Source organism: Lycium barbarum, chromosome 3 (genome assembly GCF_019175385.1).
Source record: "Lycium barbarum isolate Lr01 chromosome 3, ASM1917538v2, whole genome shotgun sequence".
Taxonomy (NCBI): Eukaryota; Viridiplantae; Streptophyta; class Magnoliopsida; order Solanales; family Solanaceae; genus Lycium; species Lycium barbarum.
This window is the reverse complement of record NC_083339.1, coordinates 17,265,182-17,292,775: the sequence shown is the minus strand read 5'-3', so window position 1 is coordinate 17,292,775 and position 27,594 is coordinate 17,265,182. Positions and strand designations below refer to the sequence as shown.

Sequence of the window (27,594 nt, the reverse complement as noted above, 5' to 3'; positions counted from 1 at the left end):
TTCTTATGAAACTCTCATGACCTTAGCTTATTTGATGGGTTGCTTTATATGGTTTTGTTGTGTTGTGGTGATATGGATGGGATCGTGTTGAAGAGGAGAAGTATAAAAGTAGAATATGGTAGCGTTTTTGTGGGGAATTAAGCTACAAAGAGTCTATGAATTCACGCCTATGAGTTGCTCGATTAAATTTCTAAGTGAAGATTCCAATAAGCTATGAACTTGGTTTTGATCTCAATTGGTTCGTTTTATGTAGGAAACCATTCGTAAGGCATTCGAGGACTCGAAAAACGTATATAACTCCATCAACGAGGTATGTAGGGCTTTTCTCTTCTTTTCTTGACATGACTAGAATTCAAATGTGTGTTTTTTGAAAAGTTGTCCTGTTAACTTGTGTCGATCATATCCAAGAATGAAAGAGCTAGTCTCTACTTCCTATATGACTTATATAAAAGAACTCTCTATGCTTCCATATTCCGTTTGGTTTTCATTTGAAAGGTCTTCCATTAAACATGTATCGAGGGTGTTCCAAAATGATTAACCTTACTTCTTCTCATGAATAGTTCACATTGAAATTCTCACATTCCTTATCCTTCTTGTTTACCGAGAGAAGTATAGTGTTCATCGTGGTACTTTCCCCGTTAAAGTTGAGTTGATATCACTCCCTAACAGTGAAGGTTGTTTCCTTGATTTATATATGGCTTGTGTTGTAGTACTTTCCTGCACCATGTATCTTTCTTGTCAATTGGAAAAAGGTTGTTCACTATGTTTCTCTTCATGTTGAAGTTGAGATAATGGTATTTTATTCAGTTGAGCCGATCTTTATCACTTATATAATCCTTATTGAAGTATATCTCCTATTCTCCACATGTGTTGTTTCTTGAATTGAAAAGATAAAGAACGTAGCGACAATAACGATAGTCGGGGGATAACGACGATAGGTCACTCCGACTCTTATTATGATGTCTTCTCTGAGGTCAGTCTTGCATTGCATATATATGGACAAATTTCTTTCTTTACCGAGCCGTGTTGTAGGCTATTGGGTAGGTACGTAGCTGTGCACCTAGATGTGTTTCTTTTTTACCGAGCGGTGTTGTAGGCGGCCGGGTAGGCACGTAGCTGTGCATTGCCACTGATTAGTTGGGAAGAAATAATGTTATGATGATGACCTCACCCCACAAAGGGATTTATTATTATATGATATGATGTGCCTCTACAGTAAGGGATGATTCTACGAGTATGCATTTACATTTATGTCATCGTTAAGGTCGCCCTCAGTGGCCTCGTTCAGAGTTTTAGGTTGTCTCTACATCTCTTCACATGTTATTTGTATCTCTTATGCTTATGTTATGTTTATGCTTACCGCCTTACATACTCGGTACACCTTTCGTACTGACGCCCCTTTTGTGTGCTGAATTATGCCCACAGGTACAAATAGACAGATTGGCGCGCCTCCCCAATAGGGTGCTAGAGTCTAGCAGTGATTGTCGCACTCCATTTCTCCGGAGTTGTTGGTCAAATTCATTTAGTAGGAGACATGCATGTATATATACATATATGGTTATAGGTGTGTCGGGGTCCTGTCCCGACTAGTTGACTCATTGTAGTACTCTTAGAGTCTTACAGACTATCAGTCAATGTATATGTGTTGTGTTTGGCCTTGCCGGTCTTCTGACTGGTTATCTTTATTGGGTGTGGCCTTGTCGGGCCTAGTTATGCATATATGTGTTGTTGGGACTTTTCTGCTTGCAGGTTGTCATGATATACTTCTTGCAATTTAGTATCAGAGCAGGTAGGGCTGCGTATCGGGTGGTTCGGTTCGGGTTTGAAAGTTATCGGTAAACTTATCGGTTATCGGTTTGTAGACATGTTAAACCGTTAAAGAATCATTAAAATATCGGTTAATGGGTTATTGGATAATCGGTTTTTGATTGTTATCGGTTCGGTTATCGCTTTAACCGTTAAGATATCACACGAAATTTTTTCAAGAACAAAGAACCCATCTTCAAAGCAGAATCAGAAACGAATTAACGAGATGCAAAATGAATAGAGTAGCTACAAAAGAAAGTGCCTGCAGCAGTTAGCTATAAATGGAGTTTAAAACTGGAAGCTGGCTGGCATCTCTAAGACGTTAAAAACTTGAAACCTTTTCTTCATATTTACATGAATCCTAGTTCCCAGACCACTGCTGACAACTTTCCAATTTGACAATGTTGTCTTTTTTTATGCTTCTTCATCCGAGTCCTCAACAACTCTCCTCATTTTTGCTCTCCTTACCCGTTGCATTAGTGGCACAAAATTGTAGAGAGGAGCTGTTAGCTACCTGCAAGTTATTTCCACAAGCATTTGGTACTTGATGCTTGGTAAAGTTTGTTTCACACCTTTGGAAGCAATTAGAAGTTTTGACATTAGGGCTAAGTTCTTGTAAAACCTTGCAGCTAACTTCACCAGTGAGAAATAAATTGACTTAGGATTTACTAAGTAATTATATATGGAAGGGTAATAATGGAATGAATTCACTGGGATGGACTCCACAAATTATATCTGAAAGGTTATATATGGAAGGGTATAATTGTAATTAAATAAATGGGTATCGGGTTATCGGTTCACCCGTTAACAAAAGTGGTGAACCCGAGACCCGAACCGATACCCCAATAACTATAGAACACCACCCGATACCCGAACCATTAACCCACTAACCCGAACCATTAATCCAATAACCCAATTATCGATTTGGGTTATTGGTTTAACCGTTAACATGCATAGCCCTAAGAGCAGGTCTGTCCTAGGGATGTCTGTAAGCCGTGTCTAGTAGAGTCTTGATTATGGATGTGTACGTGCCACATTTATAATCAGGAGGCTACAAGACATTTAGGTTGTTACCTTCCTTGAAATCCAGATCGAGCGGTTAGAGCGGAGTCATAATTATTTAAACTTTTTTTTTTCTTTTTAGTAATGCCGATATTGAAGAAAAGTACAGTTGGTAGAGAATTGAACAGAGACGTCGGAGAAGGTACTAGTCGTTTTCCATCCCCTGATATGAATCCTAGAACTGAAATGACACCAGAAAGGAACATGAGTTATTCTATAGAAGGAGACCCATCGATGGAAGAGGACCCGTTCATGGAAAAGGACCCGTCTATGGCGGAAGATCTATTGTAAAAAGAAACCCCATTGCCATTTGTAACTAGCAAGTCTGTGAGTTGCACACTAAGAATGTGCCTTCTGTTAAAGGCACTCTAGCGAAGTGATAACGTAGAAGAAAGCGACATAAGGAGAAAAGGGAAGATGTGAAGGCTGGATACCCCCCTCCCCCTATCTGTTTCAGACCTCAGATTTATACCGACACTCGTGTGATACGATACCTCCTTTTTAGTTATATATATATATATATATTGAATTTTTATATATCTTGTTAAATTTTATTGTTGAGACAGATATGGCCAGTATGTTGCAGACTTCAGCAAAGGACAGTTGAGGTAAGTTATGGCTAACCTATTATGATTTTTGTATAAATAGACGGCCGTGAGGGGCCAAATTGATATTGTTATGTTGTTGTGTGGCCCTGTGTGGCTTTGGACATTTGTATGTGCTGTTTGACAGGTTTTTGGATAGTCCTATTTCGAGGAATTAGTTTGTCACACCCCAGCCTTGGGAGTTATGGCCGGCACCCGGCACCTGAAAGGCCAAGCGAACCAACTATGATATCTGAAGTCTGTAACATGAATCATAGGCCGAAAAGGCAGCTGAATAACAATAAGAAGAAGTATATCATGACAATCTGCAAGCAGAAAAGGCCCACTAACACATATATGCATAACTAGGGCCGACAAGACCACAACCAAGAAAGACAACTAGTCAGAAGGCCGGCAAGGCCAAACACAACCCCTGTACACTGACTGATAGTCTGTAAGCCTCTGAGAGTACTACAATGCGTCAACTAGTTGGGACAGGATCCTGACACACCTATAACCTTATATGCATATATACATGCATGTCTCCTACTCAATGAATTTGACCAAAAACTCCGGAGAAATGGAGTGCAACAATCACTGCTGGACTCTGTCACCCTATGAGGGAGGCGCACCAGTCTGTCTATTTGTACCTGTGTGCATAATCACAGCGCACAAAAAGGGGCGTCAGTACGAAAGATGTACCGAGTATATAAGGCGGTAAGCATATATATAACATAAGCATAGGAGATACAGATAACATATGAAGAGATGTAGAAACAACCTGAAACTCTGAACGAGGCCACTGAGGGCGACCATAACCATGACATAAATGTAAATGCATGCTCGTAGAATCATCCCTCACTGTGAAGGCACATCATATCATATTATAATAAATCCATCTGTGGGGTGAGATCATCATCATAACATCATCTCTGCCCATCTTATCAGTGGCAATGTACAGCTACGTGCCTACCCGACCGCCTACAACACAGCTCGATAAAGAAAGGAATACATCTAGGTGCACAACTACGTGCCTACCCGACTGCATACAACATGGCTCAGTAAAGAAAGAAATTCGTCTATGTATATGCAATGTAAGACTGACCTCAAACGAGACATCATAAAAAGAGTCGGAGTGACCTATTGTCGTTATCCCCCGACTATCTTTATTGTCGCTACGTTTTTTATCTTTTCAATTTATGAAACAACACATGTGGGAAATAGGAGATATACTTCAATAAGGATTATATAAGTGATAATGATCGGCTCAACTGAATAAAATACCATTAGCTCAACTTCAACATGAAGAATAACATAGTGAACAACCTTTTTCCAATCGACAAGAAAGATACGAGGTGTGGGAAAGTACTACAACACAAGCCATATATATATATCAAGGAAACAACCTTCACTATTAGGCAGTGAAAAACTCAACTTTAACGGGGAAAGTACCACGATGAACATTATACTTCTATTGGTAAACAAGAAGGATCAGGAATGTAAGAATTTCAATGTGAACTATTCATGAGAAGAAGTAAGGTTAATAATTTTGGAACACCCTCGATACATGTTTACGGAAGACCTTTCAAATGATAACCAAACGGAATATGGAAGTATGGAGAGTTATTTTATACAAGTCATATAAGAAGTAGAGATTAGCTCGTTCATTCTTGGATATGATCGACACAATTTAATGGGATAACGTTTAAAAAAAACGCAATTAAATTCTAGTCATGCCAAGAAAAGAAGAGAAAAGCCCTACATACCTCGTTGATGGAGTTATATGCGTTTCCTGAGTCCTCGAATGCCTTACGAATGATTTCCTACCTAATACGAACCATTTGAGATCAAAACCAAGTTCATAGCTCATAGGAATCTTCACTTAGACATTTAATCGAGCAACTCATGGGCGTGAATTCATAGACTCTTTCATAGCTTAATTCCCCTAAAAAAAACGCTACCATATTCTACTTTTCTACTTCTCCTATTCAACATGATCCCATCGATATCATCACAACTCCAAACAACACAACAAAACAAAATAAAACAGCCTAACAAATAAGCTAAGGTCATGAGAGTTTCATAAGAATATAGAAGAGCTTGTTCTATGGGGTTTTCCACCAATTACTATGATTACTTACTTGTAAAAGCTCAAAGAGATTAAGAAGAAGTTAAAATATACCTTGGATAATGAAAACACTCCAAACTACAAGTTACTTCACGGTGAAGTTTCCTTCCGAGAAGCGAAATAACGATAAAATCATGATTCTATGATTGCCACGTTGTTCCTTGCATTAGAGTTGATTGATTAGCTCTTAAGTTTGGTTAGGATTGATGAAGGAATGTTTAAGGGAGTATATTAGGGTTTTGCTGGTCTTTGGAGTTGAAGAAATGGGGCAAAAATCGTTCAAAGGGGTATATATATACAAGGGCTAAAATGAAGCGACCGACCATACTCACTGCCCCGAGACAATTTGCAGCCTTAGACGGAAATGCGAATATCTCTCTACTTCGATGTCATATCGATGAATGGTAAAATGCGCTGGAAATTAGACTCATAGACCTTCAATTTCGTAGCTGGATCACCCCGTAACTCCCAGTTTATTGAGAGTTAGTCGACGCCCTTGAAGGCCAATCCGCACAAAACCTTTAAGGCGATTGTGTTACACTCCGCTGGGGTTCGAACCCAAAACCTTGGGGTATTAGGCGAAGGACAAACATTAAAGACTACCAATTTGAGGGACAAAAATTAAAGACCAGTGCCCTTGAAGGCCAAACCGCACAAAAAATTGAACTAGATTTTCTAAGCTGGTTAATTGGGCCTACAGATCCAGGTTTATGATGTGGATTTGCACCAGGTATTAGTTTTCATGTGATATTTAAAGCCTAGCTACTTTTTTTCGAAATATTTAAGTTTTAACCTGAGAAGCAAACTTCAAACAAAACCAGTGATGCTTCTTATTCTTCTTGTTATTCTTTTTCTTTTTGTTACCTTGGTGTTCCTCTTCTCCTCATACCACATCTACGATCTTTTAACAATTTCATTACTAAATAATTAAATCCTAATTAGTGTAATTTCTGAGAGTTCCTCTCTTTTTTTTTTTTTGCGTCGAATAGGTGAATGATTATCAAAAAAAGATATATAAAAAGAAACCATTGTGTGCGTAAATTTATGCAATTAAATTGATAAAGAATATAATTTGTGTGAGCGCGCGTGTTCTTTCTTTGATAATTGGGCCTTTACAATATACTTCGATATTATTTCATCATTCCTTCCACTGAGTATGCGTATACGCTTGCATATATGAGCCTTTTACATACTTGTTGAGCCAGTGGTTCACAATTGTTAGCCACCAAACAAGAATCGTATTGCATTTTTCTGTGTCACTTAGTTAAAATAGTTGGGAAAATATTTTTGAACTCTGTAAGATATGAAATGGTGATCGATATGATTGGAGGTATGTAGTTTGAACTGCTATTCAAACTTTAGAGTTGAGGTCCAAAGTTAGGATCTGACTATTACACTTTCAGATCTGAAGGACTGAAATTTAAATTCAGTTTTGCGATTTTCAATTTTACTTGCACAAATTGTAGTTTGATTTACTTCAAGCTTTCTTTTAAATAGTGGTCCTCCAAGCGGCTATTGTGCACTTATCCCATTTATGACACTGATTGTAAACTTTTCTGTCCAAAGAGTGCTGGATGGCCAAAGCCAACTAAGTTATTTGATTTAAAGTTCCTCCTTTTTAAATCAACTAATATATTATTCACTTTTCACGATTTCATATCAAATTCTACCAAGTTGAAGAACAAATAGGTTAAAGTTCAAATAATTTTCTTTTTTTGGGACTGGCTTTTCATTTTTTCTAGGGAAAATGGTCAAATTTACCTTTACCGTTGTACAATCCGTCAAGTTTACCCCTATCTCTAGCAATCTTTTATAATTACTCCCAATCCAAACGGTTACCCACGATTTCCCATATTCTTTTTATTTAAGGCACTTATTCTTCCCCTAGACTAGCTTCAACAATTGTTGGGTTGATTCTTTCTTATCATATAAATTACTCTATGAATCCAAATAATTAAATAATTCCTTTGTGTTTCTTCGCGTATGGAATGGATTATTCAAGCTCCTTAAAATGTTTGCGACTAAACCTAATATCTAAGTGAAACAATCACAAATATGCAAATAAAAAAATCGAATAAAACTTCAATTGCCTTCGATGTTGCTTCCAGGTACTTGAGAGAGATTTCGGGAGGATGATTGAAATTATTGAGGAGAGTGATTGAAAGAAATTGGAGAAAACGATTAGTAACGGGAGAACAGAAAATATTATTGAAGCAATATTTACAAATAACGATTTTGGCTACATAATACCAATTTCTTAAGCTAAAGAATAAATATGTCTACCGGGTTCCAAGAAAACCAAAAAAAGGTTGGGCTATATTATATCATTTACTGTGCTGAGTAGATTGACATGCAGCGCCTAATTGTCAAATTGGGATTAACAAGCCTAAAGAGTCGAATGTGTTTTATATTGCTAATGATAGTGATAAGACTAGAGAAGTATATAGGAAGCTTCATTTCTTGTCCTACCCATATTTGTCTTACATTCTCACCTGGAGCCTTATCCTGTTTGGCAATGCTCCAAATTGTTGTTTTTTTATTTTTTATGTTACAGAAAGATATTTCCTTAGAAAAATGATGAAAAGGAAGGGAGTTGATAAGGAACTAAGGTATGTACAAAATCTCTATATAATATTAGTTTAATTTAATATGTTATGTCGATTATACATCCTTGTTCTTAAAGTTTCAACTAATATTATGTACCTGCAATTATCTATAAATAATTTAGTTGTGCAAATTTTTCTTTATATCATCAATGAGAGAACTTAAATTCAAGATATAGAGCTTGTTTGGATGGGCTTATGCCTATAAGTTGTTTGAAGCTTATAAGCTAAAAAAAATAAGTTGGGTAGTCTAACTTAAATAAGCTAAGTCAAATGGGCTCAATTATTTTTAAAAGCTAAGTCAAATGAGCTCAATTATTTTTTTGAGCTTATTTTAAGCACAAAATGACTTTAAGCTGGTCAGCCAAACACTCAAAAAAACTGAAAATAGCTTATAAGCAACTTATAAGTCAATCCAAACGGGCTCATAATTATAAAGGTCGACATAAAATATAATGTCATGGCCCTCGGATGCATTCATTGATGTTCTCTTTCCACATAATAATGCTTAAATTATACTGTATGATATTCATTAAAGAAATATAAATCCTTTCAAACAGATCAAAGCTATTCGCCGTCGGAGAGATCCATCCCCTCCTAAAATAACAAGAAAACATATACAGTTACAAATTAAAACATTGGCTCCTTCATGACGATAATATAGTAATTTTTTAGATAATTTTGAAATACATTACTGGTTGACGTTTAACTAAAAAAATAAAAATGTCTGCATTGACTAAATACAAGCAGGTTCCAAGAATATAAGTGTTGATTTGTGCAAACCACGTAATCTACAAACAAGATGCCATTATTTATTAAGGCTTACACAAAATACCCTCTTAAGTCTTTTGTAGGCTTGATTTTGTTTCTTAAACTGCTATGCACGTAAAACATTTTTATTAGAAGGCAACGGTAACATTAGAACCTAAAACTTATTTCTCATATAATATGAAACTAAATTTTGTGTACAATTTCATCTAAATTTTTTAACACATTAGACAAGGGACACTTTTATTTATGTATTTTAAGTCATACAAAGAATCATGCTTCAATGTTCTTTACAATACAAATGGATCAGTATCGTATGAATATTCTTGTAAAATTAAATCTATTTAAATTTATTTTCATAATTCAATACTGTGACTCGTACAATAAAGGTAAAGCTATACTGGAAACAGTAATAGGTTCGGAATAACGATTCTTGTCCAGAAAAAGAAAAAAAAGAAGTTAACACTTCAAGGAATAGATAAACCATTTTTGTTTCGGAAAATATATTGTCTGAATTGCTCAATGTTGTTATTCATTACAATTTTCGTCCTTTTATATCCTTGCCATTCAAATAGTCTTGTATTTGCTCTTATCAGTAGGGATGGGCATTCGGGCCATCAGATTGGATATGAAATTTTTTATTTGAATATTCAGTTTTCAGATTGAAGAAATTACAATCCAAATCCAATCAAATAAGTTCAGGTTGGATTGAATATTTTAAGTTTGGTTTCGAAATATTCGGCTTGGATATTTCGGATTTGACTCTTGAGACTTAAGACAAACTTATTAGAAACGAAATTCATGTGTTAGTTTCACAGAGGTAAATCTAAATCATAATTGTTCAGTAAAAAAAGCCTTCCAGTTCAAATTAAGATTAACAAATCCAAGTCATGTCCAATATAGTAAATCCATACCAAATAAAAGCATTATGGAAAAGTGGAAATGAACAAAATAAAATCTAAATAGTCATCTGGAAAAATAACAAAGAACTCTGCACTGGGTGACACTAACGTGAGACTTTTGAGACTTGAGAAGTAAGAAAATCTTATATTATATTTGATTTAGTAGAGAATTGTATATTGGACTTAATATTTTAATGGATAGGGCCTTAAGTACTAATTTATTGAACTTTTAGAAACTAAACTTATTAGTACCGGACACAAATGATGTAGGTAGGGCTAGATATAAAGTATAAAAATTTCGGATTTTTGGATATGTACTAAATCCATATCCAATCCGAAATTCATAAATTTTAAAAATTAAATCTGAAGTCCAATCCATAATTCAAATATCCAAACCAAATATTTAAAAAGTTCGGATTTCGAGTTGACTTAAACTGTACCCACCCCTACTTATCAGTGGGGGAACTTCAACTTAAAATGGGTGGACTCCACGTGCCAAATGTTTTTCAAAAAAGAGGTCCAAATAATTTAGCTCACAACTTTTGATTATCTTTACAACTATCCTCAGGACGGAGGAATTAAGGACAAAAATGAGACCCTTTCTTAAATGCAAGGATAATATTAGACCAAGCATTTAATAAAATGGATCGCAACAAGTTATTCATAATTTTTGTCCCTAATTAAATCTTAGAAGATTGATTTTGTCAATCAATTTGACAATAAGGGACAATATTGATTCATCAAATTAAGCTTCAATCTTAGCAGGCGTTTGGCCATAAGAATTATTCACTTTATTCTGAATTTTTTTTTTCACTTTTCAACGTTTGGCCATAAGAATTCTGAATACAACTTGAAGTTGTATTCCGGAATTTCAAAAACTCCAAAAACTTGTTTTTTTAAAAAAAATTCACTTTTTTCACTTCTTTACAACTACATTTCACAAAAAACTACAATTTCAAAAACTATGGCCAACTCCAACTCCAATTCCAAAATTCCAAAAAAAAGTGATTTTTTTTTTGTTTCTATGGACAAACGGGGCCATAAACTAAGTAATTTTAACTATATTAGAAGCATGAGTTAGGGGTGATTTCGTCGTCCACCTCCAATTCATGTAAAAAAAAAAAAAAAAAAAAGTGGACCCCATACTAAAAAAATCAAGCAATATAAAAAAAAAGTGGACCCCGTATTAAAAAAAACAAGCAATATCAAAACAAAAAACGTGCACCCCATATTAAAAAATCAAACAATATTCATGTAATTCCCAAAGTATCCCCATTAAGTCGATAATGATGGATTCATTGCCACATGCCTATCAACCCATTAGTAGGAGTAAATGAAATTATTGTACAACAAAAAACGTGGATCCCATATTATTGCATTTCTTTAAAAGGTTAAGCAGACAAACCATACAATTTTCTTTCTTTTCTTATATTAGCCTGAGATCTAATCTAGATATTTAACTGTTGTATTTGCTATTCCGCCATGTCATTTATTTGTTATGTTTACTAAAATAAATATACTTAAAATATTTATATTTTAAAATAAGATAGAATTTAATTACTTTTTCATTTTTATTCTTACTCTAACAAATGTGAAAAAAGATTAATGTCGTAAAAGAAAAAATAATATTAAATGGAGATCAAATATTAAATAAGGTAAATTAGTCAAATTATAATTCTAATTGACGTTTCCTTAAAAAAAAGGTGCAAAAGATAACATGACAAGTAAAATGAGATAAACCAAGAATATTCACCAAAAATTAAAAAATATTAGTTCTTCGTTTAAATAGAAAATCAAATTTCTACTTTGTTTCGTTTTAAACATGTAAAATTAATTTAATAATTTGAATTAGAATTATCCAAATCAAAATTTGATAAAAAATAATAAGTATTGTTTAAGTCCAATCTACATACATTATCAATAGAATATTTTGCACCTTTAAATTAATCCAATTAAAATTCAAAGTATCAACTGATGCTTAAATATTGTTATTGTTTTGTCTCAAATAGAGGAAAATAGTTTGCTTTTAAACAAGTCTTCTCTTTTAAAAATTATTAATAAATTTTTGCAAACTTTGTATTCGTAGCAAACACTAATATAATAAAGTTTTGGATACGGAGCACAAATTATAATGTTATATTAATCATGTTTTGAACATAGTGTGTGTATATATATATATATGAATAAAAATAGTGCAAACTTATATGTATTTATTAGCAATATAAAATATATATATTATCACTACCCAAACACAACTACATACACATAGATATAGTATAATTCACATACATACGCCATCTAGTAATTTAAGACAAGTGGAGGGGGTGATGCACCAAACCAGTGGATTACAACCTAATACCTCCATATATTGTATTCAATTCAACCTCTACTATAGTTGATGCACTGTACATACAACGTGTTCTTTCAATTTGTTTATTTACTTAAAATCTTAGGAATCCACTTTTTTCGGTTAAAAAAATCTTAGCAATCCACTTGATGTCTGCTATCGACTTTTATATTGAGTATTGACATTATCCACCAAAACTTGGGCCACCTGGATGAATCTTGGAGGGTATTCTTTTTAGTAGAATTTGTTTTTTTTTTTTGAGTAAATTTCGTGGATGATCACTCAAATTTAGGGTTTGCTTCAAAATATTATTTTATTTATTTTATGATAAAGCCACCCAACTATTATTATTTTCTCAAAATATATTAAACATCTCAAAAATCTCCTTCTCACCTAATTGACATGCCATACCATTTTTTTTTCCATCATGATCTCTTTGATATTTGCACAGCAATATGATCTCTTTTACGCTTTGGTTCATTATTTTCAACTTTAACTTTAAATAGAGAATTGAATTTGAAGTTGCAAATTTGGTTTGATGAATAATCCAGATGAAAGTATTATGTTCTAGATAATTAAAACTTTCAAAAGCACTCCTTTATTTAACTTTAACCTCAAAATACTATTTTTTTTAATTCCAACTAAATATTTTCCAAATGCAAAAGTACTATTAAAACTTATGATCTTAAACATTTCATTATAAATAAAATATAATGAGAACATTGTCCACATCCTACCCGATGTTGGAAAATATCAAAAAATTACACACTACATATTTAAGGATAAATAATTCAAAATACAAAGGAAAAATTTACATTAACTTTATTTCTTAAAAAAAAAATATAAGATTCAATTAGATTTTTTAAAAGTTAAACTAAAACGAAAGTAATTTTTTGGTTATCTATGTAATTCCATTATAATGTGGAAAGAATGTATCGTTTAATGTGGACAACATATGATAATTAAAAATATTTGAAGAATAAAAAGATAAAAATGCTTAAATTTTAATTTAAATTGAAAGATAATATATTTGAATTGAGATAAAAAATACTTAGACTTGGAAAAGTGGCTTAATAGAAAGTATAGTTTAATACCTTTGCCGATGTTTAACCGGTTCATATTTGATTGGGTATAAAGTATGAGTTTGGTTAAATGAGTTTGATAAGTTAAATAGGTAAATTATTAAGAAAATGAGCTTTAATGACATGTCATGCCAACTAGGAGAGAATGAGACTTTTGAGGTATTTAGTATGTTTTGAGGAAAATAGTAATAGTTGAGTGACTTTGTTGTCCTAAAGAAAACAAAAGTGATATTTGTAGACAATTTCCCAAACTTAGGTGATCATCTAAGAATTAACTCAATTTTCTGGTAGAATTATTTGGTATTTGAAACCCAATTATGATCCAATATTTTCGTGAAATCTAACAAATGACGTTTGTTAAATATTTGACAGATTTAATAGTGTTTAAATTTGACAATTTAAATGACCAAAACACTTCAGGAATATATTTAAAGGATTATTCTGAACCTACTCAAATATTAATTACAAATTTTCCATTTTTCTCTAAAAACAATAATATGAAAGTAAGGTTCGATTGGCACATAAAACAAAGAAAAATTTCGTGTCAAACTTATCCATTTAAGAAACAATATAATTTTGTCATATAAGTAATGGAAGAATGAGCTTTCAGTGATATTCCAGATCATAAGAAAAATGAGTTATAATTTTGTCATACTTCTCCGTTTACTTTATTGCCAAAACTGATAATAATCAAATTAACAACACACCATAATTGCTCGTTAAGGAACAATAAATATGTAATGTAATGTCACTTGACAAAGAAAATATTAGATCACCCGTTTTTTTTTCTTTGGTGAGCCAAACAAGAAACACAAAGAATGAATGGTAAGATCGAAAAGTTGAAAGAAAGAAAGGAATTTCTTATTAGACGTATAAAATTGACTAAGTATTATTCGAATAAATATAAAGTCAGAATGAATGATTTCTATTACCAATTCTCTCTCATCAGTTGAGACTGATTATTCAAATAAATGGTTTTTCTAAAACTCTTAGCCGAATTGGAAACAAAAGAAATAAGCAAGTTTTACGGAGAAAATTTATTAGATACTCAATAATTACATTAAATCAATTAACAAATAACATATTGTCTTTTATATGCACTTTCAACATTTCACTAATGTTAATTAATACAATATACTTTTACGATCACCCAAAGATGTAGTAATATAATTGAGATCGCTTCACTCTTAACCAAAGGCCTATGTGAGGAAATTCTATATTGGTGGTCTCCTTATATTGCTTTGGACAATCTCCCCCCATGAGCTAACTGTTGAGGTCGATTCATACCCGAGATTCATTTTTTAACGGCCTCGAGTTCAAGCCTTTAAAAATGACAAAACTCCCATTAGGAAGTATTCTATGTAGTGCGAATGCGAATTTGAATTAATCAGGTTATATTGGATTGTGAGTATCAAGTACTTTCTCTGTCCCAATTTTATGTGGTACACTTTCTGGCTGTTCCAGAAAGAATGTCATCTTACTATATTTAGAAACAATTTAAATTTATGAGATAATTTATAATCACACAAATAGCTAAAGATTATTTTGGACCATAAATTTTAAAAAATTTCCGTTCTTTCTTAAATTCCGTGCCTAGTCAAATGGTGTCACATGGGACGGAGGGAGTATTGGCGTATATATTTTCATTTTTTCTTTTAGCTCTATATATTATTGGTCAGTCTATAATTGGGGTATATTAAACATTTATCCATATGTAAATCGTTGAGTATTTGAAAACGAAAGTAGACTATGAGCCCGTTTGGATTGGCTTACAGCTTAAAGCTGTTTGCAGCTTATAAGCTGAAAAAAATAAGTTGGGGTAGTTCAACTTATTTTTTTTGGCTTATAAGCTGTTTTCAGCTTATAAGCTGCTTTAGATAAACTAAGTCAAATGAGTCCAATTATTTTTTTGAGCTTATTTTAAGCATAAAATGACTTTAAGCTGGCCAGCCAAACACTCAAAAAAGCTGAAAACAGCTTATAAGCCAACTTATAAGCCAATCCAAACGGGCTCTATAGCTGCCATAAGGGTGACCGATATTCCTTAAATAGCTGTCCAAAGCGAACCAACTTTATACCTTTTGCCTTTACAATCTCTCGTGTTATAGCTTTCAATTTTGCACACGCAAGAATAAGGTGCTTAATTTGCATCTCTTTAATTAGTAAGTTGAACCACAAAGAAGAACTAATCATTAAGCAAAAATGGTGAAAGACAGGACAATTGGTGTGGCAATGGATTTCTCAAAGAGCAGTAAAACAGCTCTTGAATGGGCAATTGATAATTTAGCTGATAAAGATGACACTTTTTACATCATCCACATCAAGTCTCATTCTTCTGATGAATCACGTAATAAGCTCTGGGCTGAGTCTGGTTCTCGTAAGTTACCCCTTTAGTCTTTCTCCTCCTTTCATTGTCCCTTTTGTGGATGAATTAATTAGCTTTTATGTGTATATACTAACAACGCAAAGTATTTCCCCCCTGTATTTATGGTAACCCATCATCCCAAATTATGTGACACCGCTTGACTAGATACGAAGTTTAAGAAAAAAGAATAGAGTTGAGAAACTTGTGGTCTAAAACAAGTCTTAGACGTTTCTTGTGGATATAATTAAATCATACTTATCATAAAGGAAAAATGAGACTTTTAAAGTTAAATTATTTCTAAATCAAGAAAAGAAGCATTCTATTCAAATTAAAAAAGAACGCGTGCGACATAAATTGAAATAAAGGGATCAGTAAAGTAATTTGACTTACAACTTCTATCGACAAAATACCTGTAATATCTTTTAGGTGATCTAATAGTAAAAATATTTTTTATCGGTCAACATATAGAAGTTAAATTCTCTGTGGATCAAGGTGTTAATACTTTGATTTTGTTTTGTTTGTTAGCTTTGATTCCGTTGGCGGAGTTTAGAGAGCCAGAAGTGTTGGAGAAATATGATGTGAACATTGATATTGAGCTTCTTGATATGCTTGATACTGCTTGTAGACAGAAAGAGGTGTTCCATCTATCATCCACCTTTTCATTTTTTTTTTCTTCATTTTGTTCATTTTTTCTTAAAATATTTATATGATCATTGTATAGATAAAAATTGTCACCAAACTATACTGGGGAGATGCAAGGGAGAAACTGTGTGAAGCTGTTGAACATCTGAAGTTGAATTCTTTGGTTATGGGGAGCAGAGGCCTTACTACCCTCCAAAGGTACCCCCTTCCACATTTGGCCAATCGGCAAATATAATTATATACGCTAGTTAAATATACACTATTATATACTACTATAAAATATGTATATTGGACATTGATATACAAAAAAATATACAGTTGGACTGTTATTTTAGTGAGCGGCTATTTATGTCAACTTCCCTTGTTTTTTCTTCCAAATTTAGTTGGTAAAATTTGGTCTTTTTATTTTGTTTATGCAAATTGATATTTGGATATGTCTTGGTAAAACAGGATATTCATGGGAAGTGTGACCAACTACGTAATGTCTCATGCAACCTGCCCCGTGACTGTGGTCAAGGATCCTGATTTCCACAAGCACTGATCAAGAATTATGGGTTGAATGAGACTAACAAATTCGAGTTACGATGCCCATTGAATAAATATGAAAGCTGTAAAATGGTTTTTAATTATTTTCTCTAGTAATAACAATTCCCTACTTAATTTCAATGCTAAATGAAACAGATAGTTTTTCTGGTGTCAATAACTAATGAGAGATTGATGATATGCTCTTATTTGTCTGATCTATGTTGTCTTTCATTCTTCTCGGACAAGAAAGAACTATCAAGGTTTTTTTTTCTGTACCCGGAAGCTAGGTTACGGTGTCAAATTGCGCGCTAACCTAGATCGGTGTTGGTGATTAAGACAGCAGGACGGTGTTCATTGAATGAAGAACATAGTGAAATGCGATTCTTGGAGTGAATTGCAAAATCCCGCGAACAATCGAGTCTTTGAATGCAAGTTGAGCCCGAAAACATTAGGCTGAGGGCACGTCTGCCCGTGCGACATGTACCACTGTACCATTCGCCATGTACCAATAGCCGTGTACTCGGATTGGAAAAATCAAAAGAGCGTACATACTAATGATGATGAGTTTGGTAAAGTATCTCATCAATTATCAAGGTGCATATTAGCTGACTCATACACTACAATTTAAAAATCATTTCAAACTGTTTGCGTTAGTGAGTATATATGATCAATGCGACCGCCAAAAGATGTGGTGCATAGCGGACGGGGCTGCTCCACCCTTAATTAGAAGTCTTGGGTTTGAATGGAAAAATCTTTGGTAAGGAGCATTTCCACCTAATGGGACCCCTCGCGACGCGAATCCGAATATAATCTAGCTCCAACGAAGGTACCGGACACCGGATGGAAAATCAAAATAAAATATATGATCAATGCGGATTCATACCTAAGAGAATGCATGCAAAATTCTCCTTTTACTAAACTATCAAAAAGGAGTTATCAACAACATAACGTGACTCATTAAGTAACAACAAATTGTAATGTCATTTGAGATAGAAAATTTTGAAATGTGTGGTTTCTTTTCTTTGAATTTTAAGCTTAAACAAAAGAAATAAGCAACTCAATTCCAAAAAGCATATCCGTAAACATTATTTACACTATATCAATAAACAAATGTCGTGAGCTTTTTGCCTACTCTTTGAATACATGCATCTAATGTAAAATTTGCTAAATATGGTCATTCTGGCATAAAGAAGGTACACGGACAAAATAGGTAATATCAAGATCAACAATACAACTTAGATTACTAATTAAGGAACAATAAATTTGTAATGTCTTGTAAGCTACGCGGTTTTCTTCTTTCCTTGCAAAATTTTAAGCAACTCGAACTTTAAAACACATCCACACTTTTTTACAAGAAATTAACAAATTGATAGACACATTTCATTTACATACATTTTCAATACTTTATTAAAGTTAATTAATGTAATTAATTTACATTTTACCTCTATATATTACTTAACAATGATTAGCTAATGTAATTTGGTGCTTGTAACAAATCCAGAATTTGAAAATTACGAGTTTGAGTTCAGTATTTCATCACAATCTATTTAGTTTACTGAATTTTAAAATCTACTCACTTTTACTTATTTTATCGACTTTTTAAAACATATACCTACTTCAAGCTAAAAATTACTGTATTCGGATGAGCCTATAAGTGGTTAACAAGATCATCCCCTGTAGGGACAAAGCCACAGGTTCAGTTACAGGTTCACATGAATCCTTTTTTCCAATTCTCTAAATATTTATAATCATCTAATTGTGAACTCAATTATTACTATATATATATATATATTAATTTAAAATTACTATAAAAATTAATAAACTTAAAATTTTGAATCCGCCCCTGTAAACAACTATGTGAATAAATTTCTGTCCAACAAGAATGACTTCAATTTGTCCATATTTTAGGTAAGTGAAAGAAGACAAGTGGCACTAACAAAATGATACCTAAAATAGCTGGTCCAAACGAACCCTGCTTTATATCTCTTTGCCTTAACGCGTATCTCCTATATCTACTTTCATTTTTCACGCGCAACAAGAAGGTGCTCCATATCTCTTTCATTATTAATTAGGAGAAAAACAAAGATCAAGAAATAATCAGCAAGCAAAAATGGTGAAAGACAGAACAATTGGTGTAGCAATGGATTTCTCAAAAAGCAGCAAAACAGCTCTTAAATGGGCCATTGATAACTTAGCTGATGAAGGTGACACTTTTTACATCATCCACATCAAGACTCATTCTTCTGATGAGTCACGTAATAAGCTTTGGGCTCAGTCTGGTTCTCGTAAGTTAATTTGCTTCTTTTCTTGTTCTTATTTTTTTTTTATGGATTTGAATTATCTACTTGTCTATCTATAGTCAGGTGATCTGATTCTGGGAGTTGGTTTCTCAAATAGTCGCTGAACTAATAGTTATTATGTCAGAAATCAAGAAAACGGATTACTTTACGAGATAATAATTATTAGTTGATTGACCATTTGAGAAATCATTACCTGACGGTAGAGAAGTTAAAATCTTTGTGAAACAGGGTGTTAATTAATACTTTGATTTTGTTTTTGTTTTTGGATTAGCTTTAATTCCTTTGGTGGAGTTTAGGGAGGCTGAGGTGTTGCAGAAATATGATGTGAAGACTGATATGGAAGTTCTTGATTTGCTTGATACTGCTACTAGGCAAAAAGAGGTTTTCAATCAATCATCCACCATTTTCCTTTTTTTTTTTTTTTTTTTTTTTTTTTGTGGGTTGATAATTTTAGTTTGTTTAATTTTTCTGATTTTTTTTTATTTGATCATTGTATAGATAAAAGTTGTGATCAAGATATACTGGGGAGATGCTAGGGAGAAACTATGTGAAGCTGTTGGAGATCTGAAGTTGAACTCTTTGGTTATGGGTAGCAGAGGCCTCAGTACCATCAAAAGGTAATTTTGGCTGTAATTGTGTTAAAAATATTCACATAATAAATATAAATAATAAAAAATTCAGTATCATTTTTTTCTAGAAGCTAGAATATATAAATTCAAAATTTTTTAACTCGCGCCTGAATTAATTAAGAAATACCTCTTTTTTTACTAACTAGAATCTATAAATTCAAAATTCTAAAGCCTGAATTTATTATTAAGAAACATCTGTTTTTTTGGTTCTTTTTTACTAAATAGCTGATCTTTGTTTTTTCTGATTCAAGTAGTATTTTTGTCATTAATATTTGGATATGTATCTGTTGGTAAAACAGGATAATCATGGGAAGTGTGACCAACTATGTATTGTCTGTTGCGACCTGCCCTGTGACTGTTGTTAAGGATCCAGATTTTCACAAGCACTAGAGATCAGGTTTTGTTGGTTATATATGAGTGAAAAAATGCTACTTATGATACCATTTTCGAATAAGATGAAGGGTTTTACTTCTTGTAATTTCTTTTATGACGACAATTTCATTACTTTCAATGCTAGATGAGACAGATCTTGTTTCTGGTTTCAATTAATAATGAGAAATTGATGATTTACTCTAATTTATCTGCTCTTATGACTAGTTATCTCCCCTTCAAACCCCCTTTGCGCCTCCTATCTTCTGTCTAAAACAAGAACTCCAATTTTTTTTTAGACAGTTTTTTGATACTTATATTGGAGTATGAGGTAGCAAGTATCTCGTGAATTAATTGAGATACATGCCTACCATTTAAAATAGGGTAAAGGATCAAATACGTCCTTGACTATTAGAAATGGAATAATTTTGTCATTTGTCAAAAAAGTATCTCCTTCCTACCCCTATTGTTACCAAAGTAGCATAGTTTTTGTGGCCTGACAATAGCAACAGTTGAAGGGCAAATTTTGACCATTTTCAAAGTTCAAAAGCAAATTCAATTTTTTTACTTTTATGAACCAATCCCTTTTAAAATTTTACACCCTTCACTTTGGTAATGTAGAGTTAAGAACGAGACACTTTTTTAATAAAGGACAAAATTGTTTCATTTAGCGTAATGAAGGGGCATTTATGACCTTTACCTTCAGAAAAAAAAAAGGTTGTTTCACTGTTCTTGGGTTAGAATTCTTGAGATTGGTAATGGCTTTTCAAGTTGATAGCAATTTACTGATCTGTATTGTAAACTTAGAAATAATCAAATAAACTCCTATGCTTACATAAACAATTTTCAACTCTTATCCTAGATTAGAAGTAATCAAGCTTCAACATGCCATGTGGAATATAATTGAACTTCTTTTTTTTTTTATTTTTTTTTGTCATACACTTAGAAATATTTGCAAGTCAAGATCCTGGTAGGCAATAATAATCTACGCCAACTTGCTTGAATTAATGGACCAAGTTGATGGCATAGCTCCTCCACATGGCTAGCTATTAAATTTGAATTCATTAACCATTATAATATGCCTAGATCATAAAATGATGTATTATTGCAGCCATAAAGTCAGTACCCGCAAGGGTGACTCAGTTGGTTGAGCATGGGGCTTTCATAAAAGAGGTCTCAGGTTCGAAATCCCCTGCCTACAACAGCAGGGGATTTGCCTTCTGGGTCGAGTTCGTCACACGGAGTTTGCCTAGTGCGGGTTATCTCTCCTCTAAAGTTTGCGAGCTATTGCACAGAAGCTGAGTTTACCCTGTGTGCATCCGAAGGATAGCGGCTGCGGGTTCCCATGTCATATAAAAAAAAAAAATTGCAGCCATAAAGTCAGTAAGTATTGAAATGCCTGCTACTACTGTTTGGTGAGATTTAAACAGTGCAGCATGTTATAAAGTTTTCCAAGCATAGGAATGAGAAAACATTATGAAAATCACAGATCTTAATTAACATGTCTTTTGGACTTATTATATGATAACTTATTTCTTTATTTGTTCGTGGTTGGATATAAATATACAAACAGCGGGGGAAGTAGTTAATAGGATCACATGGTCTGTCCCCTGTATAATGGGAAGGATGATTGGTAAAAATAATTGCTGAAGAAGCTAGCTTTCTAATTGGGGTGAAATTGAGTAAAATTGCCTAAAGCAATATTGCTCGAGTTTTTTTAAAAATGTTATTGTATTCGTGTTGCATTCTTTAAAATACATTATTTTTAGAGGATTCGATAAATATCTATAGACAATTTTGAAAAGTTTGAGAAACATAGCCTAAAACATCAACTTTGATCAGGTTGTGTAATGTGTGTATATGACTATAAATTTGTCCCCGATTTAACTGACCATGTTAGGATTTAACTTCACGGAGTCCATCATGTGCTTGTATTTTAGAAAAAATAAAATTCAGAAATAGGTTGGTATTTGATTTGAAAGAAACAATCGGATAACTCAGTGAAAGCATTTATTAAGATGGTAAAAATTACGTGCTGAATTGTGTGAAAAGTTAGGATGTAGACTCAGAGGCAGATGGAACACTAGGGTTCAATTGAACCCCAAATTTTTAATGCGGGGTATAAATTTATGTATAAAAATTTACTAAAATTACAATAAATAGTAGATATGAACTCATAACTTTAGAAATACAGTCAAACCTCGCTATAATTGTCATTCGTTATAACAACATTTCGCTATAATGGCCTGATTTTCTCCGGAACAGAATGACATCCGTTATAGCGGTACACTCTTTGTAAAATTACTTCTCTATAACAGTCATACTCAAATAGCGTGTAATAATATTTTATAAAATTTATTATGTGACAACAAAAGTGTTGATGAAGAGCCTCAACCTACTGCTACTTGGAGATAGAAGAGTCAAATGTTAAGCACTTAGACAGCCTTCAAGGGAAAACTATTGAATTTCCTTTTGCTGAAAGTTTGGACAAAATATTTCATCAGTTGAAGCGTTATATTATCACTAAGAGAATAGAATTTACGAAACAGCCTACAGTTGTAGAGTTCTTACGTCAGACTTGAAATATTTAAATTCTCAATTAATTTAAAATGCATATGTTCCATATATTTTAATTCTTTATTTGTGTGGTACAACTAGTTATGGATTTAGTAGCAATTTATTAGTCTTTTCAATTTTTAATTTATGAGATATGAAAATCAATTGAGATTTTAAAATTTACAAGTATATTATTTTTGTTTATAGCATAAAAAGTACAAAAATTTAATTGTTTGCATACTTTTATTTATAACAGCTAAATGAGATCTAAATATTGAATGTCAGTATACATGCATAACAACACCTCACTTTAGCAGCCATGAAATTTACGAACAAACGCTGCCACTATAGAAAGGTTTGACTGTATAATGGTTTAGTGCTAAAAATATAAAATGTTAAACCCCTACAATTTAAATCATAAATCCACCTCTGTGTAGACTAGTGTTGGCTAAAACAAAACTAGGAAAATTGAACGGTAAGGTAAAGGCAGAAGTAAAATGGAATGCTTGAAGTAGAATTGAATTGGACTAATTTTGTGTGTTGGTTGGATAATGTACCATACAAGGTAGTGCAATTTATATAAAAGCATTTGGCCGTCGACAAGCTCAAAACCACTGTCTAAATAGGGCAAGCTACACGTTTGGCTAATCGGTCAACAATAATTACATTCACTAGTCAAAAATATTCTGATGTTAACAGTACCCGATGGTTTTTCTCAAAAATATTTCAACAACTCACTGATTTCACCCCTGATTGCTGAACCGTCGTTTTATCACCTTTGCAGCTTGTATGGGGAGGCAAACATGGGATGAACTATTTTATTCAAGGAGAGTAGATTGGCACCTTTTCATTAAAAAATTACACAAAGTAGAATCTTATATGGGTTAATTGTTGTTTTATGTATACATATACTATATATTTACTAATCCAAGCTCTGATATTAGATGACATATGAATTCATACCCCGAAGCAAGTACCAAAAAAGAAGATAATATTTGGGAAAGATCCAAGTAATTGAAAAAACCTCTGAAATAACACAGAAGCCTAACAATTAGAAATTACCAGAACCAAACCTATAGGCATAACCCTGGAAAAGTAAAGTTGAAAATCACCTTAATAAGCTTAACATCAACAAAAGAATTCATCCTTACACTCTTAAAGAGTTCCTAATCATATATATCAAAACAAGCTAACGAAAATATATCCTACACCTAACTACTCCCTCTATCTCAAATTATCTTGTGATTCTATTTTACACGCCCCTTAAGAAACATTAATTAGAAGGAGGTTTTTAACTATTTTACCCTTCATTGGTAATTGAACAGTCATAACATCACCCATAATTGAGGTGGTTGTAATCTTCAAGAACATTTCTACTATGGGTAAAATAGGATAAATAATTAATCGTCTTGAACTTCAAGAACGTCAAATTATTTTTAGAAACCATGACAGATAATTTGGGACGAAGAGACTATTCACAGTAGCTACTAATGGCTATTACAAAAATGGTCCGAATGGCCTTAATTGTACAATTGCAGAATCTAACAAATCGTTCAACGTGATCAAGCACTACCCAAAACAGTTCTTTTTTGACCAAAGTATACCGACCGATTTGGTCAATCAAAAATACCGACTAAAAAATCGACCAAGTCAGATGAAATAAGTAAAAAAAAAAAAAAAGTTCATTTTTTTTAAGAAATCGACTGAATTGGATTGATCCCTTAGTCAACTCGGGAAATAGAAAAATTGTCCGACACGATCGGCAATTTTAATAGGGAAATAATATTTTTGACAAACTGACCAATGTGGTTAGTTTATTATTTAAAATTGATTTTTGGTCGATTTTTTTAAGTCAATTCTTCAGTCAACTCATTTAAAAAGACCGACCGAAGTGGTCGGTAATGTTTTTTAATAAAAAAATCGACCAGATATGTCGGTTATTTTTGGGCAAAAATGCGGTTCAAGAGTCTAAATAGAAAGACAAAAGCGTTAGATCAGCAAGCATCAACGACCTAGTGGTAGAATAATAACTTGCTATACAGTACAGACCTCCATTTGATCTCGACTGATGCATTTTATAATTGTGTAATTTAAGAAAACCGACTTGGTTAATTTTTTTTTTCCTAGCTGATTAACTGATAGAGTCGGTGATTTTTTTTACAGACCAGCTTTTTTCAGGCCCACCCAATACGATCAATTTTTGGTTTGTAATTCTTTAAAATCAATCACGTTTGATTGATTTTTTTTCGCTTAAAAGTGACCCGTTTTAGTAGTGTTCCAACAAGACTTTAAGGAATTTCCTCGAGGAATAATTATCAAGAGGGAAGTGTTATACCCTATTTTAACCGAAGTCAAAATAATTTACAACATCCCGGTAATTCCGGGGTTAATTAAAGTTAAGAGAGTCGCCACCTAATTATTTATGGTGAATTAGGACACCTAAGATTAATTAAAGTCTTTTCTAAAGTTAACTCCGTTTTAAGGTCTATTAACCTAAGATTCTAGGTAAGGGTTCAACTAACTTAAAGGGAAGGTATTAGGCACCCTTTAAGATCCATTAACAATGATTAACCGACCGTTCTTAAGGTTAATTAGGCTAAAATGTAGACGTAACATTTTACAACATTTAATAAAATATCTTTGTGAGTATTGCTAAAGTTATAGTGAAAATACAAATATGATATTATAAGATTAATATCAATAAAGTTTTAAGGTTTTATAGTATTAAAATATGATGAAATCGTCGGAAATCGAAAAGGATTTTGATGTCTAAAAAATGTGATCCAAGCCTTCATCATTTAAAATATTATGAAATCAACCTGAGTTTTCTGAAAAGGGCGTTGTTGTTATTTAGCCTTTGGCGTCTTTCTTGGAAAATCAATTTGTTTAGCCAAAATTTTAACGATTAACCAAACACTTAAATTCATTCTAAAATCCGTTACTTAGTCTTCCCAAACTACAATTCCCACAAACCCCGCTAAGATCCGTCTAAGTCAAGAAAAACAAAAATAAGATAAAGTTAGTCATATAATATAAGTCAAATACACACAATAAAGTAAAAGAGCAAATATAACTAAATAGCCTTAGCCCATTTAAGCACGGCTGCAATCAATTTTCTTTTCACCACATGGGCTTTGGCCCAAGAATCTATTTTTATGCACTGTGGGTTGGGGCTGACTCGAGAAGAAAGTTTCGTTGGGTTTTGGCCCAACATCGAATGCGGATGATGAGGAGTCCCTTGGACTCGTACGCGATGGTCATGCATAAAACGAAAGGAAAGGATTAGTACGTAATCAATAAATAAGGCTACACATATATAACGCAAATTCAAAACAGACCAGTGGATTATGTATATATTGTGTATATTTAAGTATATCTCGTGTATATACATCCATAGGGGTATTTAGAAGGTTAATATCGGAAAGATGGTACAAGTGCAAGCAAGATGGTTGTTATACCCTATTTCAACCGGGGTCAAAAATAATTTATAACATCCCGATAATTTCGGGGTTAATTAAAGTAAAGGAGTCGCCACCTAATTATTTATGGTGAATTAGGGCACCTAAGGTTATTAAAGTAATTATCTAAAGTGATTTTATTTTAAAGTCTACGAAACCAAAATTCTAGGTACGGGTTCAACTAATCTAGAGGGAAGGTATTAGACATCCTCTAAATTCCATTAATAATGGTTAACCGACCGGACTAAAATTTAATTAGGCTAAGAATGCAAATATAATATTTTACATATTTAAGAAAATATCTTGTGGGTGTTATAGTAAAAAAATATGAACATGCTGTTTTAAATAGGATTTGTAAAAAGGATAATAGTTTGTATAAAAAGACTTCAGTTATAAATAAACCAAGGGAGGTATGGGTTTGTACAACATTTTATAACTATTTGGAGAAAGTAGGTTATGCCGACTAACAAATTTAAAAGCGTTATTGCAAGATTAATATCGGTAAAGTTTAAAGTTTTTATAGAAAGACTATTAGTTCAATATAGATTATGTAAATGTTGTTTTAACAAATACGTATTTCAAGGGTTGGAAAAGAGCTAAAGTGAAAAGTTATCCATAAAAAGAACCAGTTTGCTTTATTTTTATTTTTCAAACAAAGCTAACGTTAGTGTAAAAATTCGTGACGTTTCTGTCTGTTAGAAAGCTAAGGCTTAAGAAAACATCATATTTTATTTAACTTATATGATAAGTTCATCTATTAAATATTAGCTAATTTCAACAAATAAAATCCCTATATGATCAAATAAGTATTCTAATATCAACTTGGAGAAAGATCCACATAATTAAGCAAAGTAGAATCATCGACAATTAATAATCACACCACAAAAAATAGCAAACATTCTAGCAACAAGCAACACTAGCGAATGAGAGGGAATGGAGTAAAGCCATATTTGGCTTCGGTGGAAAAACGAAATTTCAGTGATTCGCCAATTGATTTGCCCCTCCCTTTCCTTCTGTTCAGAGGCATTTCGAGGGACCGAGAGGCATAAAAGAGGATGTAGATGCACATTTCAGGCCTTTGCGGCGTGACGTCGAGTTCCAAAGTGAAACTCTTCGACTCCGGTGTTCATGTAAACAAAAAAAGTGATGAAGAGTTAGGATAGTGATATGAATCATTTTATAACACCAAAAGCTAATAAACAAAGTAAAGTAACATGATCATTCGATTCATAGCCACAAATAAACCCAAGGAAGACACTGCACAGATACACATGATTAGGACGAGCACACTCAGTTTGATTTTCCACCCAAACATGACAAACGAATGGTCACATATTCCATGCCCTTTGGAAATTGCTTTTGATTTTAATAAATTGATGTCGTCTTTTATAAGAGATCCCTAAGTACAACAGGTAAGAAAAAAGGATTAAGTATGACCCTTTAATGACTAACTATCAATATAGACCCA

General features: G+C 32.9%; 2 protein-coding genes across 2 annotated transcripts; both read left to right on the top strand.

Moving 5' to 3' along the window:
- Window positions 1–15,330: 15,330 nt before the first annotated feature.
- Window positions 15,331–17,031, top strand: LOC132633780 (universal stress protein PHOS32-like). Its single transcript, XM_060350248.1, has 4 exons — window positions 15,331–15,659; window positions 16,173–16,282; window positions 16,369–16,487; window positions 16,740–17,031. The coding sequence occupies exons 1-4, from the start codon at window positions 15,485–15,487 to the stop codon at window positions 16,828–16,830; spliced, it is 495 nt and encodes a 164-aa protein (XP_060206231.1). The 5' UTR covers window positions 15,331–15,484; the 3' UTR covers window positions 16,831–17,031.
- Window positions 17,032–18,809: 1,778 nt separating this feature from the next.
- LOC132630584 (universal stress protein PHOS32-like) lies at window positions 18,810–20,319 on the top strand. Its single transcript, XM_060346154.1, has 4 exons — window positions 18,810–19,099; window positions 19,386–19,495; window positions 19,613–19,731; window positions 20,043–20,319. Exons 1-4 carry the CDS (start codon window positions 18,925–18,927, stop codon window positions 20,131–20,133), a joined length of 495 nt encoding a protein of 164 aa, XP_060202137.1. The 5' UTR covers window positions 18,810–18,924; the 3' UTR covers window positions 20,134–20,319.
- Window positions 20,320–27,594: the final 7,275 nt, after the last annotated feature.

Excerpts from the sequence above, each read along its gene's own strand:
- LOC132633780 (XM_060350248.1), top strand. The coding sequence starts at position 15,485 with ATGGTGAAAGACAGGACAATTGGTGTGGCAATGGATTTCTCAAAGAGC. Across the intron at positions 15,660-16,172 it reads CTGGGCTGAGTCTGGTTCTC|CTTTGATTCCGTTGGCGGAG; the intron begins GTAAGTTACCCC and ends TTTGTTTGTTAG. Across the intron at positions 16,283-16,368 it reads CTGCTTGTAGACAGAAAGAG|ATAAAAATTGTCACCAAACT; the intron begins GTGTTCCATCTA and ends ATCATTGTATAG.
- LOC132630584 (XM_060346154.1), top strand. The coding sequence starts at position 18,925 with ATGGTGAAAGACAGAACAATTGGTGTAGCAATGGATTTCTCAAAAAGC. Across the intron at positions 19,496-19,612 it reads CTGCTACTAGGCAAAAAGAG|ATAAAAGTTGTGATCAAGAT; the intron begins GTTTTCAATCAA and ends ATCATTGTATAG. Across the intron at positions 19,732-20,042 it reads GGCCTCAGTACCATCAAAAG|GATAATCATGGGAAGTGTGA; the intron begins GTAATTTTGGCT and ends TTGGTAAAACAG.